General features: G+C 42.3%; 1 protein-coding gene across 1 annotated transcript in view; it reads left to right on the top strand.

The window, feature by feature from the left end:
- HEPH (hephaestin) overlaps nucleotides 1–15,942 on the top strand; it is a 74,020-nt gene that overhangs the window by 38,239 nt on the left and 19,839 nt on the right. The window contains exons 13-15 of the mRNA XM_037045988.1: nucleotides 4,971–5,184; nucleotides 6,759–6,898; nucleotides 7,887–8,018. Coding sequence (XP_036901883.1) covers nucleotides 4,971–5,184; nucleotides 6,759–6,898; nucleotides 7,887–8,018 — 486 coding nt within the window. The remainder of the gene's footprint in view (nucleotides 1–4,970; nucleotides 5,185–6,758; nucleotides 6,899–7,886; nucleotides 8,019–15,942) is intronic.

Below are 15,942 nucleotides of genomic sequence, written 5' to 3'. Positions count from 1 at the left end.
ACCAAAGGACAGAAAATTGAATTATACGGAAGTCCGACTACATCTAACTGTTCAACGGGGACGGTAAGAGGGGCGGAGCCAGCAGCGAGCAGGGTCGGGCAGGACAGGGCCCCCGACCCAGGTGCACAGGCAGACGAGAACCAGCTGGGGTGCGGGGCAGACCGAGGGCGCATATTCGCGCACAGTGAGACAGACCACTCAGGCCCCAGGGGGCGAGGGCTGACGGCGGTGGCACACTCGCGAGCAGTGGGACGAAACGCGTGGGCCAGGTGACGGCAACAACTGCAGCACTGGTGAGGGCCGTGGCGGCAGGCGGCGGACAGGACGCCATAGTCCCTCTTTGACTCTGCCCCCACATACAGCGTCACAACCCAGCGACTTAGTAGCCCTGTTCTAGTGAACACTTCAGGGCTCTGATCCTGCTATGGAACAGGCACGAACAACCCGAAAGATGGCTCAAGAAGAACTCAAAGTCCCAGAGCCAATAACTCTAAGCGACCAGGAAATAGACAGCCTCTCAGAAGCACAATTCAAGACACTATTTATCAGGATGCTCACAGAACTGGTAGATTATAGTCACAAATTAGAGGAACAAAGTCACAAATTAGAGGAACATATGAAGGCTAAACTAATTGAAATGAAGGGAGATGCACAGGAAACCAATAGTGATGGAAAGGAAACAGGGACTCAAATCAATGGAATGGACCAGAAGGAAGAACAAAACATCCCACCAGAAAGGAATGAAGAAATGAGAATTCAAAAAAATGAGGAGAGGCTTAGGAACCTCCAGGACATCTTTAAACGTTCCAACATCCGAATTATAGGGGTACCAGAAGGGGGAAAGAAACAGCCACGAGTGGAAAACATATTTGAACAAATAATAAAGGAGAACTTCCCCAGTCTGGCAAAGGAAATAGACTTCCAGGAAATCCAGGAAGCTCAGAGAGTCCCAAAGAAGTTGGACCCAAGAAGGAACACACCAAGGCACATCATAATTACATTAGCCAAGACCAAAATGAAGGAGAGAATCCTAGAAGCAGCAAGGGATAAGGGGACAGTCACCTACAAAGGAGTACCCATCAGACTGTCAGCGGATTTCTCAAAAGAGACCTTACAGGCAAGAAGGGGCTGGAAAGAAGTATTCCAAGTCATGAAATCCAAAGACCTACAGCCAAGATTGCTTTATCCAGCAAAACTTTCATTTAGAATGGAAGGACAGATAAAGTGCTTCTCAGATAAGGTCAAGTTCAAGGAGTTCATCATCACCAAGCCCTTATTATATGAAATGCTAAAGGGACTTATATAAGAAAAAGAAGATGAAAAATATTAACAGTGAAAGGACAGCAAACACACAGCTCTTAACAACCACACCTAAAACAAAAGCAAACCAAGAGGACAGCTAGATCAGGAGTGGAACCATAGAAATGAAGAACACATGGAGGGTTAGAAACAGGGGGGTGGGAGGGGGAGAAGGGGGGAGAAGGCACAGAAAATAGCATAGATGGTAGGTAGAAAATAGATAGGGGGGAGGGCGAGAATAGTGGGGGAAATATAGAATCCAAAGAACTTGAGACACGTGGTTATAAACTAAGGGGGGGAGAATGGTGGGGGAGGGAGGGTGCGGGTGGAGGGGAATGAAGGGGAGGAATAGAACAACTGTAATGGTATAATCAATAAAATATATTTAAAAAAAGACTATTACAAGAAAAAAGAGCAAATATGAGATGACCTACAGAAAAATGATTTTGAGAGGGTAGAGGGAGGAGCATTAATAAGAATAGGGTTTGGAGCAGTGTGAATAGAGAAAGTAAAAGTTACATCATAAATAAAATAGGGAATGAAGAAGGCAAAGTGGAGTGAGAGAAGGGAAGCATACAGTAATAAGTTTAAACAGAAATTTTAAAAAATAAAATAAATTGAAAGAGAAAAAGAAAAGGAAAAAAGTAAACACACAATTAAAAATAAGAACCAAATGGAGGAAAAGAACCATTACACCACTATGAACAACACATAAGCTAAAATTAATGTAGGTGAAATGGGAGGAAGAGGTAAAAATGAAAGAAAAGCCTAAGAGATGTCTAGAGGAAAGGGAAATGATTTTGAGATGATAGAGGGAGAATATATACTAAGAGTGAGGAACAAAAACCAGGCTAAGACAGGGAAAAGTTGAAAACTGAGACAAAAAGGAAAAGGAAAAAAGAGCAGGATGGAAAAAAAAGGAAAACAGTTTAAGACAGGAAAAAAATTAAAATTTGAGATGAAAAAAGAGTAGGAGAGGAGAGCGGTAAAATTTGAGATTTGAAATACAAAAATAGTGAAGCTCTAAAGATAAAATTGAAAAAATGCAACAACAACTACGCTATTCACAGCCAAGAAACAAAAATTTTTAAAGATGGAGAAAGAATGTGGGCATTTTTTTTAAGATTTTATTTATTTATTTATCTTTACAGGGGAAGGAGAGAGGGAGAGAAACATCAATGTATGGTTGCCTTTTGTGCGTCCCCTGCTGGGAGTTGGCCTGCAGGAAACTGGCCTGCAACCTAGGCATGTGCCCTGACTGGGAATCGAACCACGATCCTCTGGTTCGCAGGCCCCCGCTCAATCCACTGAGCTACACCAGCCAGGGCTAGAATGTGGGTATTTTAAAAGTGGGAAAAAGAATGTGAGATGACCTTTGACAAGAAAATCGGTTTTGAGAGGCTGGATGGGAGAGAAATAGTAAGAGTGTGAAATAGAAACAAGTTGTAGCAAGAGAGAAAACAAAATTTAAGACAAAAATAATAAGAGCAAGAAATAAGGAGAAATGGGACAAGAGAAGGAAGGAGCAATATATATGTAGTAAAATAAACATTTAGTGACTTAATTTGCACAAACTTGCAGGACAGTAAATGAATGTTAAAAACCTCTGCAGGATACCCTGGAAGGTGTGGCTCAGTGGATTGAGCACTGGCCTGTGAACTGAAACATCACTGGTTCAATTCCCAGTTAGGGCACATGCCTGGGGTGGGGGTCAGGTCCCCAGTTGGGAGAGTGTGAAAAGCAATGGATCACTGTATCTCTCACACACTGATGTTTCTCTCTCTTTCTCCCCCCCCCCTTTCCCTTTCTCTAAAAATAAATAAATAAGATCTTTTTAAAAAGCTATGCAGGAACAAAAATATTGAAAATCATGGAGAAGACCACTGTGGATTTTATCTTGGTAGCATCTAGTATTTACCACTGTTTTATCTTTCTGGATCCACCAGTGCTAATGTCAGATGATGTCCCATTCTGGTCTTAGGCAGCCTGTTGGAGACTACAAGGAATCCACCATCTGTGGCTGACTCTTTCAGTTGTTAATCTAGTCACTCTGCACTCAGCTGTCAAGCTTAAGCACCATAGGTGGGGCAGAAATCCTCCTGGAGTTGGGCTATTGCTTCCCCTCAGCCTACTGCCACTCGAAGGGGAGTGGACTGACTAAGCACAATGGCTCCTGCAGTATGGGTGACGGCTCAGTGCAGGGATCCTGGGAGCTACTCCCTTAGTTCTCTCCCGGAAACGTCCACCCCAGTCTCTCCTGAAGCATCTCTAGTCCATTCTGCCCTTCTGCCTTTGCCAGAGCACAGGGTAAGTGGCTGCGAATAAAAATTTATGCATTGGCCCTTTAAATGACTCTTTGTGTCTCCAGCTGTCCATGTCTGACATAGAGAAACCCTGCTGCTTTTTGCAGCTGGGTGTTATCTGTGTACTTTTAGGGTTCTGGTGCTCTAGCTGGGGATCCCAGCTTAGGGTTTAGATCTCACACTTCTTAGGCGGATCCAACCAGCTGCTTAGATATTCTTCTAGCACTTTAGCTGCCACCTGTGGGGGCCCAGCCAGCCCTCTTGTATCTCTTGTGTACTCCTTACCAGTCACATTGTACTGAAGCTGTTTCTTCTGTCTGTCCATGGTTATAAGGCTTCTCTCTAACTATTGTTCAGTTGTTTGTTCCAGACAATTTCTCCACCAACTTAGTTATAATTCTAGATTAGTCCTGAGAGGTGGTTGGTATAACTCCCACTTACTCCTCTGCTATCTTGAATCTCTTTCTTCAGGTATACAACTTTAGAATACAACATCTGTATACTCCATTGTATGCTCCCTGACCATAGTCTAGCCTCCCTCCATCAGCATATATTTGACTCCCTTTACTCTCTTCATCTTCCTCCCATCTCCCTTCCTTTCTGGTAACAACTGTAATGTCTATGTCTATGAGTTTGTTTTTTTATTACTTTTTTTGTTTTATATTCCATATATGAGTAAAATTGTATGGTTCTTGTCCTTTTCCATCTAATTTATTTCACTTAGCAAGAGGTTCATTTTTTATATATCTATTTAAACCCACCTTTATTTCTTTGCTACATGGTTGAAAAGACAGACAATTGGTCAAGACCTTCCTTGGAATAATTATTATTACAGTTTTAGTTAATTATTTATAGCTTCACTTATTGAATGTTTACTATATACTATGCTAAACAATGTGTGTATATTATTCTGTTTAATTATATAACAACCCAATGAAGTAACTGAAATTATGCCCATTTTACCATAAGGAAACTGAAATATACAGAGGTGTAAAAATTTCCTCAAGATTATATAGCTAATGTGTCAGATAAGGTTACCAAATATCCTAGTTTGTTAATAACTGAGAAGTTTCCAGGGATATGAGACTTTTAGGTCTAAAATTTAGAAAGCCCTGGATAAATAGAGAAGAACTAGTCATTGTAGTGTCAGAGTTTAGTTTTAAACCCAGACAGTACATATTTGGAGCTAGAACTCTTAGCCTTTGTGCTCATTGCTCTCAATACACTTGTAATAATTTTTATGTAATGCATAGATTAATCTTATCTGAAACTACCCATTCTCTGCAGTATGCCTAGAGAGAAACATGGGATCCCCCAGGTTCCCACAGGGGCTTTCTGATTAAGGTTTTGTTCTTTCTTCTTTCTCAGGGACATTTGAGATTTACTGCCAGGAAGGCAGCCATAGAGAAGCAGGGATGAAGGCTATCTATAATGTCTCCCAGTGTCCTGCCCACCAAGCTGCCCCTCGCCAGCGCTACCAGGCTGCAAAAATCTACTATATCATGGCAGAAGAAGTGGAATGGGACTATTGCCCTGACAGAAGCTGGGAACTGGAATGGCATAACCAGTCTGAGAAGGACAGGTAAGGCTTCAGAAAAGAAGTCACACTTTCAGAAACTCTGTATCGTTTTACAAATAAGGAGGATACTGAGATTCTGAAAGAAGGAAGGACTTAACCTAATAAAATACCAACAGAGATTAAATACCAACATCTAATCTCTGGTACAGGGAGTAGAATGCTGGTAAAGTGGAATTCATTGCTTCTTCTATATTGCTGTACTGTGGGGTTGGAATTAGGAACACACCCTCATGTTCTTAATCTTCACCTTCTTTCCTTTGGTTAGCCAGAAGCACCTCTACTGGGACTTAAATTTTATAGAACACTTATTAAAGGAACTGAAAACCCCAAAGTCAACTATTCCTTGAAAAAATGTCATTAAGGGATAGATGAATCTGTATGGCAGAAAAAAATAGAGTGGCTTAGATAAGTTAGAATTTTATTTCTTGTTTGCATAATATAAACATGAGCAGTCCAGGGCCAGTAGATGAAGTAGTCACATATAACACTTGCCTTCATCTCTGGAATTAAGATGCCTGTTACAGTTGTAATCATTCTCACATACCAAGAAAGGGGAAACAAGTCCAAGGAAAGCAGCACTTGTGTAGATGACCTGGCAATTGTGTACATCACTTTCTCTCATACCCCATTGTCCTGAACTTGTTCATATGGCCATACCTAGGCACAAGAAAGTTTGGGAAGTGTAGTATCTTGTTTGGCAGCCATGCACTCAACTAAAATCGAGGTGATTCTAATACTATAAAAGAAAAAGGGAAGAATAGAAACTGAGATACAGTTTAATAATTTCCAATAGAGTTTATTTTTGATACTCTCACTTGCCAATTCTTGCTCTTTATGTTGATTATTAAAGGTTGAAGCCCATTTTCTAACTTGTTATGCACCCTACCTAGAAAAAGTGACTACATTTTTCTGAGCCTCTGCTTACTCATCTTTAAAATAGTGTGGTATACTTGAAATAACTTGACTGGAAGGAGGTAGAGAAGGAACAGCAGACTTGAATTCAAGGTCTGACTCTCTTTCTGGCTGATGTATCAATGACGATATGTTCTGTCACCTCTGGACCTCTAAATCCACCTCTGGGACATACCTACCTAACTAGCCTATTGGTAATGTCAAATGATAAAATAAATAACAAAGACCTTTGTAAATAGGATAGCATCCTATAAGGGGAAATCTTAAAGATTTCTACTTGTCCCCATCCCTTACCCTCCAGCAGCAGAAGCAGTTACTACTTTCCTGGCATATGTACCTTGTCCTCTCATCAAATGAATTCTATCTAAGACATCATTAAGGCTAGAGCTAGAGACTAGGCCTTCTGATTGTTATCCCAGTGTCCTTGCCATATAAATCTTAATGCAAATTCCTATTTGCATGGTGGCAAACAAGATAACATAAATAGATATTGAAATCTACCATGTATAATTTCATGTATGCAGCCAATATGTTCAGGAATCTTATGTTAGAAGAGGTAGGCCGTCTCCTTCTATCTGTGACATGAACTTGGGTTTGACCTCACTTCCCAGGGGGCTTAAGGCACTAAGGGCCAGGTGCTGATACCAGTCTTTGGATTCCTCTAGTTATGGTCACATCTTTCTGAGCAACAAGGATGGGCTACTGGGTTCCAGATACAAGAAAGCTGTATTCAGGGAATACACTGATGGTACATTCAGGATCCCTCGGCCAAGGACTGGACCAGAGGAGCACTTAGGAATCTTGGGTAAGGGAATTCCACTTTCTTCCTAGTGTCTAGAAGCCTGTGCTGGTCCAAGGAGGGGCTATGTCACATCAGGAAGGCTTCCTGTTTCCCATTATCAGTTTTTCTTTTTTTTAATATTTTATTTATTTTTATTTATGTTCAGAGGGGAAGGGAAGGAGAGAGGGAGAGAAATATCAATGTATGGTTGCTGCTCGTGCATCCCCTGCGGGGAACCGGGAACAGGCTTGCAACCCAGGCATGTACCCTGGCTGGGAATCGAACCGCGATCATGTGGTTCGCAGGTCCATGCTCAATCCTCAGTTTTTCTTTATGATGTACTGGAACCATAGTCATGTTTCATAAAACAGCCATGAAAATAAGCAATCGAAGGGAGGAATTCATGAATTCTGCTGCAATCTGAACTAGGATTTTCAAGGTTTCTATATCTATGGATCTCTGAGGATGATAGATTTTTTTTTTTTTAATGCTAAAGGCAAGGGAATGTAGAAACATCAAAAAGTAGAAAAATGGTACAGGAAACCAGTATTAGCCTTGTACCCAGTTTAGTTATTGCTGCAGTTTCTTCACTTTTGTGGGGGCCAGTGAGTTTCATCATTTTGCCCTTGTACAGAAGGGATCCATCCACTAGCCCTTTAAGAGAGCCCAGCAATTCTGTACTGTCAAGCTCTCACTCCTAATTAACAATTATTGTTCATAGCCCCAATTCTCTAGAAATTTGGGTATTATTTAGAGAGACTTGAGATGGGAAAAGTGGGGGTAATTGGAGATACAATTCTGTTGATGAAGTACTCTTGTGGGTAGCAGTATCACTTTAAGGGCTTCTGAATTTAAAAATGAAGCCAGCCATGATTTTCAGCTCAGAAGGATCCTCTTATGGCAAACCCCTAATTCTAGGGAGCTCCTATGTATGTTCCCTTCATTAAATGCCTTTAATGTCCCTGTTCCACTACTCCACTAATGAGACTTTTCCTTCTTTTGTGTATATTAGGTCCACTTCTTAGAGGAGAGGTTGGTGATATCATAACTGTGGTGTTCAAGAATAATGCAAGCCGCCCCTACTCCGTGCATGCCCATGGAGTGCTAGAATCTAATACTGGCTGGCCACTGGCTGCTGAGCCTGGTGAGTAGGAACACTTAGTGAAAGAAAAAAGGATGTGCAGCACTTCTTCAGCCCTCTGCCTTGCTCCTTTAAAAAATATGCTGTTAGAGAACTGAAACAGGAGTATTAACCAGGACTAAGCCACAGCCTGAGGTTGTCTCTATGAAACACTCATTTTTCTCAGTCTTAAAACAGGCTACCTTAGTTTTTTTGTTTGTTTGCTTGTTCTATCAAAGTTTCGCTTAACATTGGTTACACATGGAACCTTATACTGGCCTTAACTCTGAATATAGATTTAGCTTCTAACCCTCTCTAGAACTGAACTAAACCTTGACTATAGTATGAGCTCCTAATCATGAGTAGTTACCTGTATCAGACTGCAAACTGATCCCTGACCCCAGTAAAGTTCTTGTCCTCTTAGTAAAGACTGAACCCTAACCCCAGTAACATACTAAACTCCTGATGCTAAATGTAGGGTGATCACAATCTTGATCACATTCTCTTGCATTCATTCACTTATTGAATAAATGTTTACTGGAAGCCTACTGGAAGCAGGAACAAAATTAGAAGGTATGAATACAGTGGGAAATAATACTTGTTCCTACTCAGTGAAAGCTTGGGCTATTATCACAGAGAGACAAGTAAACTGGTAATTATAATGTCATGTTTTAAGTGTTAAATAGGAGATTTTAAGTGTGGTAGATAGGTGTAAAAGAGGATACATAATATATGTTTGGATGTTCCTGGTCATGGATGGCTTCTCAGATTAGGTTATACCTCAGCAGAGATCTAAATTATTAGTTATCAAATTTTATCTTGTATCAGAATCACCTGGAAGGATTGTGAAATAATAGATTCCTAGGATCAACCCCCAGAGGCTCTGATTCAGTAGGCGTGGGATGGAGCTCAGGAATTTGATATTTTAAACAAATTTCCAGGTGATTTTGATGTTCCTTTATCAGGAACTTACACTTTGAAAACCACTGATCTAAAGGTTGAGGAAGAAGCATACAGTTAAAGGGATAATGTGGGACAAAAGCAACTAAAAGGAAGAAGTTCCAGATGTAGGGAATGTGATGTGTAAAGATCCAGTAAATAAGAAAGATAAAAGTTTAAGCTGAGGAAAGGGGATAGGTTCTAAAAAGGCCAATGAGGTAGAATAAGCAGGATTTGGTGATTAACTGGACATTGACGATGAGACAGAGAAGGATTCTTTTTTTAAAATATATGTTATTGATTATGTTATTACAGTTGACCCATTTCCCCCTTTCATTACCCTCCACCCTGCACATCCTCTCCCTTCAACACTCCCCCCCTTTAATTCATGTCTATGTGTCATAAATTCTTTAGCTTCTATATTTCCCATACTATTCTTGCCCTCCCCTATCTATTTTCTCCCTACCATCTATGCTACTTATTCTCTGTACATTTTCCCCCTCTCCTCCTCCCACTCCCCTGTTGCTAACCCTCCATGTGATCTCCACTTCCATGGTTCTGTTCCTCTTATACTTGTTTCCTTAGTTTGCTTTTGTTTTAGGTGTGGTTGTTAGTAATTGTGAGTTTGCTGTCATTTTACTGTTCATATTTTTAATCTTCTTTTTCTTAGATAAATCCCTTTAACATTTCATATAATAAGGGCTTGGTGATGATGAACTACTTGAACTTGACCTTATCTGAGAAGCACTTTATCTGTACTTCCATTCTAAATGAAAGCTTTGCTGGATAGAGCAATCTTGGCTGTAGGTCTTTGGATTTCATGACTTGGAATACTTCTTTCCAGCCCCTTCTTGCCTCTAAGGTCTCTTTTGAGAAATCATCTGACAGTCTGATGGGAACTCCTTTGTAGGTGACTGTCCCCTTCTCTCTTGCTGCTTCTAGGATTCTCTCCTTCATTTTAATCTTGGCTAATGTAATTATGATGTGCCTTGGTGTGTTCCTTCTTGGGTCCAACTTCTTTGGGACTGTCTGAGCTTCCTGGATTTCCTGGAAGTCTATTTCCTTTGCCAGACTGGGGAAGTTCTCCTTTATTATTTGTTCAAATAAGTTTTCCACTCATGGCTGTTTCTTTCCCCCTTCTGGTACCCCTATAATCCGGATGTTGGAACGTTTAAAGATGTCCTAGAGGTTCCTAAGCCTCTCCTCATTTTTTTGAATTCTTGTTTCTTACTTCTTTTCTGTTTGGTTGTTCCTTTCTTCCTTCCGGTCCACTCTGTTGATTTGTGTCCCAGTTTCCTTCCCATCACTGTTGGGTCCCTGTGCATTTCCCTTCATTTCACCTAGTTTAGCCTTCATTTGTTTCTCTAATTTGTGACTAAAATCAACCAGTTCTGTGAGCATCCTGATCACCAGTGTTTTGAACTGTGCATCTGATAGGTTGGCCATCTCTTTGTTGCTTAGAAGTATTGGCTCTGGAGCCTTGAGCTGTTTTTCTGCTTGAGCCATAATGTTTTGGTGTGTTCTTACCTGTTCCGCATGAGAGGCGGAGCCTAGGTGTTCACCAGGGTGGGGAAACCCAAGTTGCTGGGTTGTGATGCTGTATGTGGGGGCGGGGTCAGAGAGGGAGTTATGGCACTTGTTTCCCTCTCTCTCAAATTTCATTTTCCTTTGCTGCTTTCTATGAGCAATTTGGGCCCTTCGGGTGCTGGTTCCCAGGTGTGTGGGCTTGTGTATGTTCTAGGACCCTGTGGGTCTCCCAGCAAACTCTCCTGTGGGCTGGGAGCCTCTCCTGGCACCTCAACCCTTGAAAGTTTTTCCAATTGGTGCTTTTAGGCTTTATTTCCCATCGCTGGGGCCCTTGGTTGCACGGTCTGTCTCACTGCCCATTTTTTTGCCTCGTTTATCTGTGCACAAATGTGTGTCCAAGGTCAGCCAGCCGCCTTGTGAGCCTTACTGGGTTTTCATCCCGCACCCGTCAGGTTTGCTAACCACCGCCTTTTCCTGCCAGGACCCCTCTCCACTGGCCACCAACTCCACCCCTCTTACCGGTCTGGATGAATAGTTCGTTGTTGTTGGATTTTGTTACAGTTTAATTTTCTGTCTGTTTTGGTCATGTTTTTGTTTCTAAATCTTTGTTGTCCTTAAATTTGGTTGTGCAAAGAGGTTCAGTGTTTCTACCTACGCCTCCATCTTGGCTGGAAGTCTACTAAATCACTTTTGAATTAGTTGAATTTGGGATGTTTGCAACACAACTAAATATAGATACCTAAAAGACAAAGTTCAGGAGATCAGGAGAAATGTGTGATCTGAAGGAATTATGTAAGAGGCATCAATATTTTTGTAGTAATTTAGGGCAAAGAAATGAACACAGTCACCCTGAAAGAGTATATAAAATGAGACAGTAGAGAGTTCTATCACACTTCCGCCAAGATGGAGGCATAGGTGGAAACACTGTGCCTTCTCCCACAACCAAGTTTGAATACAACAAAGGTTTGGAGAAACAAAGACACAACCAAAGGACAGAAAATTGAATTATACGGAAGTCCGACTACATCTAACCGTTCAACGGGACGGTAAGAGGGGCGGAGCCAGCAGCGAGCAGGGTCGGGCAGGACAGGGCCCCCGACCCAGGCGCGCAGGCAGACGGGAACCAGTTGGGGTGCGGGGCAGACCGCGGGCGCATATTCGCGCACAGTGAGACAGACCACGCAGGCCCCAGGGGGCGAGGGCTGACGGCGGTGGCACACTCGCGTGCAGTGGGACGAAACGCGTGGGCCCGGTGACGGCAGCAACTGCGGCACCGGTGAGGGCCGTGGCGGCAGGCGGCGGACAGGACGCCATAGTCCCTCTTTGACCCCGCCCCCACATACAGCGTCACAACCCAGCGACTTAGTTGCCCTGCAATACCAGTGAGAGCCATTGTCCCTCTTTGACCCCGCCCCCACATACAACGTCACAACCCAGCGACTTAGTTGCCCTGTTCTAGTGAACACTTTAGGGCTCTGATCCTGCTATGGAACAGGCACGAACAACCCGAAAGATGGCACAAGAAGAACTCAAAGTCCCAGAGCCAATAACTCTAAGCGACCGAGAAATTGCCAGCCTCTCAGAAGCACAATTCAGGACACTATTTATCAGGATGCTCACAGAACTGGTAGATTATAGTCACAAATTAGAGGAACAAAGTCACAAATTAGAGGAACATATGAAGGCTAAACTAATTGAAATGAAGGGAGATGCACAGGAAACCAATAGTGATGGAAAGGAAACGGGGACTCAAATCAATGGAATGGACCAGAAGGAAGAACAAAACATCCCACCAGAAAGGAATGAAGAAATGAGAATTCAAAAAAATGAGGAGAGGCTTAGGAACCTCCAGGACATCTTTAAACGTTCCAACATCCGAATTATAGGGGTACCAGAAGGGGGAAAGAAACAGCCACGAGTGGAAAACGTATTTGAACAAATAATAAAGGAGAACTTCCCCAGTCTGGCAAAGGAAATAGACTTCCAGGAAATCCAGGAAGCTCAGAGAGTGCCAAAGAAGTTGGACCCAAGAAGGAACACACCAAGGCACATCATAATTACATTAGCCAAGACCAAAATGAAGGAGAGAATCCTAGAAGCAGCAAGGGATAAGGGGACAGTCACCTACAAAGGAGTACCCATCAGACTGTCAGCGGATTTCTCAAAAGAGACCTTACAGGCAAGAAGGGGCTGGAAAGAAGTATTCCAAGTCATGAAATCCAAAGACCTACAGCCAAGATTGCTTTATCCAGCAAAGCTTTCATTTAGAATGGAAGGACAGATAAAGTGCTTCTCAGATAAGGTCAAGTTCAAGGAGTTCATCATTACCAAGCCCTTATTATATGAAATGCTAAAGGGACTTATATAAGAAAAAGAAGATGAAAAATATTAACAGTGAAAGGACAGCAAACACACAGCTATTAACAACCACACCTAAAACAAAAGCAAACCAAGAGGACAGCTAGATCAGGAGTGGAACCATAGAAATGAAGAACACATGGAGGGTTAGAAACAGGGGGTGGGAGGGGGAGAAGGGGGGAGAAGGCATAGAAAATAGCATAGATGGTAGGTAGAAAATAGATAGGGGGGAGGATGAGAATAGTGGGGGAAATATAGAATCCAAAGAACTTGAGACACGTGGTTATAAACTAAGGGGGACAGAATGGTGGGGGAGGGAGGGTGCGGGTGGAAGGGATTGAAGGGGGGGAATAGAACAACTGTAATGGTATAATCAATAAAATATATTTTTAAAAAAATGAGACAGTAAAAATTCTAGGAAAAGACCTTGAGGAAGGCTAACTTTTAAGGGAATGCTCAAATTAAAAAGTAATCCTGAGTGCTGGCTGATGTGGCTCAGTGGATTGAGTGCCGGCCTGCGAATCAAAGGGTCACCAGTTTGGTTCCCAGTCAGGGCACGTGCCTGGGTGTGGGCCAGGTCTCCAGGAGGTGGTGTGCAAGAGGCAACCACACATTGATGTTTCTCTTCTTTTCCTTCTTCCTCCCTTCCCCTCTCTCTAAAAGTAAACAAATAAAAATCTTTTTAAAAAAAGTAAACCTGAGAAAAAGTAAGCAAGATGTTAGAAATAAAACCAGGCATATAAGGTATCTAAATGCATTCTATCAGTAAATGTTTATTTTGCTTGTTATATAAAAGAGGAAAATTTCAGCTCAGTCAGAATATCATGGTTTATGTATTTATTTTTAAATCAAATTCTTTGGGGTAACATTGGTTAATAAGATTGTATAGGTTTCAAGTGTACGTTTCTATCATACATGATCTGTATATTGCACTGTGTGCCTACCACCCAAAGTCAAATCTTCTTCCATCACCATGTATTTGACCACCTTTACCCTTCACTGCTCCCACACCATGTTCTTTCCAATAACCACCATTGTCTGTATCTATAAGTATTTGTTTATCTTACTTGTTCATTTGTTGCTTTGAGTTTTATATCCCACATATGAGTGAATTCATATGGTTCTTAGCTTTTTCTGATTGATTTCACTTAGCGTGATATTATCAGGGTCCATCCATGTTGCTGCAAATGGCGGTATTTCATCTTTTCTTATGGCTGAATAGTATTGAGGTTCAGTTGGCAGGCAAAAGGTTAGGAAAATGTCTTCTGAGTGGGCAGTGAAGAGCGTCTACCTTGCATGTATATTTAAATATATTTCTTTCCACTCATAATTTCCGGGACTGAATAAAATAATTTTCCATCTCTTTACTTTCAGTCCCTGTATGCCTGGACTTCTAACTGATTTGGGCCCTCTATTTCTATTTTTCTCCATTCAGCTATCCTAGATTTTTGGTGGAGAATTTAATTCATTTACATTTAAAGTGATTAGTGATAGCCCTGGCTGGTGTGGCTCAGTGGATTGAGTGTTGGCCTGTGAACTGAAAGGTTTCTGGTTCAATTCCCAGTCAGGGTATATGCCTGGGTTTGGGCCAGGTCCCCAGTTGGGAGTGTGTGAGAGGCAAAAGACCCATGTATCTTTCTCACATTGATGTTTCTCTCCCTCTTTCTCTTTCCATTCTTCTCTCCCTAAATGTAAATAAATAAAATCTTTAAAAAATACTTCCTGCCAAGATGGAGGCATAGGTGGAAACACTGTGCCCCCTCCCACAACTAAATTTAAGGACAGCGAAGTTTTAGAAACAAAAACGCAGCCAAAACAGTGAAAATTGAACTGTACGGAAGTCCAACAACAACGAACCACTCAGCCAGACCAGTAAGAGGGGCAGAGGCAGCGGTGGAGTGAAGTCAGGCTGGAAAGATCGTTCCATCCTACCGACCCAGGAGCAGAGGCAGAGGTGGTTGGTGGATCCCAGGCATGGGGTAGCAATGGGTGGACCCAGTGAGGGCACAGGGTGGCTGGCTGACTGCGGTCACACATTCACGCACAGGTAAACCAAGCAAAGGAGTGAACAGTGAGACAGACCGCTCAGGCTAGGGCCCCAGCAACGGGAATTAGAGCCTGAAAGCACCAACTGGAAAGACTTTTTCAGGGTCGAGGGTCTAGGAGAGGCTCCAGGCTCACAGAGAGTTCATTGGAGAGACCCACAGGGTCCTGGAGAGTACACGGACCTATACACTCAGGAACCAGCACCAGAGGGGCCCAATTTACCCGTGGGAAGCCACAGAGGGGACAGAAAACTGAGAGAGAGCAGAGCAGAGCAAAGCACCACTTTTTTCCCCTCTCTGACCCCGCCCCCACATACAGCATCACAACCCAGCAACTTGGGTTGCTCCACCCTGGTGAACACCTAAGGTTCTGTCCCTCATACATAACAGGTGTAAACAGACCAAACATTATAACTCAAGAAAAGCTCAAAGTCCCAGAGCCTATAATTCATCTGAAGGTTGGCGGTGATCAGGATGCTCACAGAATTGGTTGATTTTAGCCACAAATTAGAGGAACATATGAAGGCTAAACTGATTGAAATGAAGGGAAATGCACAGGAAACCAATAGTGATGGAAAGGAAACTGAGACTCAAATCAACAGAGTGGACGGGAAGGAAGAAAGAAACAACCAAACAGAAAAGAAGTAAGAAACAGGAATTCAAAAAAATGAGGAAAGGCTTAGGAACCTCCAGGACATCTTTAAATGTTCCAACATCCAAATTATAGGGGTACCAGAAGGAGAAGAGGAACAGCCACGAGTGGAAAACTTATTTGAACAAATAATAAAGGAGAGCTTCCCCAGTCTGGCAAAGGAAATAGATTTCCAGGAAACCCAGGAAGCTCAGAGAGTCCCAAAGAAGTTGGACCCAAGAAGGAACACACCAAGGCACATCATAAGTACATTAGCCAAGATTAAAATCAAGGAGAGAATTCTAGAAGCAGCAAGAGATAAGGGGACAATCACCTACAAAGGAGTTCCCATCAGACTGTCAGATGATTTCTCAAAAGAGACCTTGCAGGCAAGAAGGGGCTGGAAAGAAGTATTCCAAGTCATGAAATCCAAAGACCTACAGCCAAG

The sequence above is a fragment of the Sturnira hondurensis genome, unplaced genomic scaffold (genome assembly GCF_014824575.4).
Source record: "Sturnira hondurensis isolate 20B ecotype Veracruz unplaced genomic scaffold, ASM1482457v3 Scaffold0004711, whole genome shotgun sequence".
Lineage (NCBI taxonomy): Eukaryota > Metazoa > Chordata > Mammalia > Chiroptera > Phyllostomidae > Sturnira > Sturnira hondurensis.
The sequence above is the reverse complement of the archived record's forward strand: the minus strand, read 5'-3'. Positions and strand labels throughout refer to the sequence as shown.